This window comes from Olea europaea, unplaced genomic scaffold (assembly GCF_002742605.1).
Source record: "Olea europaea var. sylvestris unplaced genomic scaffold, O_europaea_v1 scaffold4409, whole genome shotgun sequence".
NCBI lineage: Eukaryota > Viridiplantae > Streptophyta > Magnoliopsida > Lamiales > Oleaceae > Olea > Olea europaea.
Window position 1 is genome coordinate 35,273 of NW_019262717.1, and position 1,602 is coordinate 36,874.

Here is a 1,602-nt window from a genome sequence, read left to right on the forward strand (position 1 = left end):
AGAGAGAGAAAAATGTATTTTAGAAATAATAAGAATCAAACAAGGGCTTATAGTGGTTGTTAGTATAGCAACGTGCTTCACAACAAAGTTACATTCACGTTTGAACGGATGTGATTATAATTGAAAGAGAAACAGTTTAGATGAGTAAATAGAAAAGATGTTGTTAACGGGATTGCCCTGGCTTTTTATTCGACGAACGTTCTTGATAAAATTCTGTTCCGCCATAAGGGTTTTTCATTGAAGTAAGAGGAACTTCTACATATTCATTTTTCCTCGTCACATGAGAGAACTGTCCCAGCTGTTTAACAGGCCTGCAATTGCCATACTCCTGCCCTTCATGATTTACATGATTTAGCATCTTCCATCTCTTTCAATCAATGCTTGGCTATCATCAACTTAGGATTCTCTTATGTTTGCTGTTCTTATGCTCTCAATCAAATTTTGAAGCAATCACAGTGGCTGAACTATTGCTGTGATTTGCAGGCTGATGTAGACAATAGTGGAACAATTGACTATGGAGAATTTGTTGCAGCAACGATTCACCTGAACAAACTAGAACGCGAGGAACATCTTATGGCAGCTTTCCAATATTTCGACAAGGATGGAAGTGGTTATATTACAATTGATGAACTCCAGCAAGCTTGTGTAGAACATGGCATGACGGATGTCCTCCTTGAAGATGTTATTAAAGAAGTGGATCAAGATAATGTAAGTTAAAATACATTTAAGAGGGGTCTTATTTCAATGACTCTATATACAGGGAAACAAATATGGGTTATTCAGGCTAAAAAGTTCAATTTTTGGATCAAACTAAACCTCAAAAACTGCTAAGTGTTTTCTAAAGCTTGGGAGGACAAAATGGATTGTTTCATTGTACATTGGCTATAAATTTTTTGGTTTTAAAAGATACGTCCAAGAAGTTACTGAGGGTAACTCCTTATTTTCTCTAAATTTAGGAATTTGTCTCATTAATGCTTGTGTTGCTAACAATCCAATGAACATGTTTATTTAGGATGGAAGGATCGATTATGGAGAATTTGTTGCAATGATGCAAAAAGGCAATGCTGGTATTGGAAGACGAACAATGAGAAACAGCGTAAATATAAGCATGAGGGATGCTCCAGGAGCTCTTTAGTTTTTTAAACTAGACACATCACTTACAGGTAGTTCCAGCTTCATTTTCTAGTTTAACATCCTTCTCCAGTCCCCTTGTAAGGGCTTAAAGTGTGTGAGGATATCCTCTCTAAGTAAACAATAACTCTATATATGAATCTCAAGTTCTCATTAAAATCTATTTATAATTGTATTGTTCATGTAAAATGAAATATTAGAACTAACCACTTCCAGTTGAAAAGGTTTCGATAATCTCTTTTTAGCGATTGGAAAAAATTTATCCTATAAGAGTTCTTTTAATAGTTTCACTTGTTATCTCTGCAAACTCATCAAAAGAATAAATAGTACCGAAGACAAAATCCGGAAAAGATTTCTGTATTTCATACGTAAATTACAAACTAGCGCTGTCCTTTTTATAGTACCAGAAGAAAGAAAAAGGGGGGAAAAAAACAATCTTTCTAAATCTTTGTAAATATCTACCGATCAATC

At 34.6% G+C, this 1,602-nt stretch overlaps 1 protein-coding gene across 1 annotated transcript in view; it reads left to right on the top strand.

Moving 5' to 3' along the window:
- LOC111387971 (calcium-dependent protein kinase 5-like) overlaps window positions 1–1,313 on the top strand; it is a 3,918-nt gene extending 2,605 nt beyond the window's left edge. Inside the window, exons 6-7 of the mRNA XM_023012617.1 lie at window positions 310–708; window positions 1,013–1,313. Coding sequence (XP_022868385.1) covers window positions 310–708; window positions 1,013–1,135 — 522 coding nt within the window. The 3' untranslated portion in view covers window positions 1,136–1,313. The remainder of the gene's footprint in view (window positions 1–309; window positions 709–1,012) is intronic.
- Window positions 1,314–1,602: the final 289 nt, after the last annotated feature.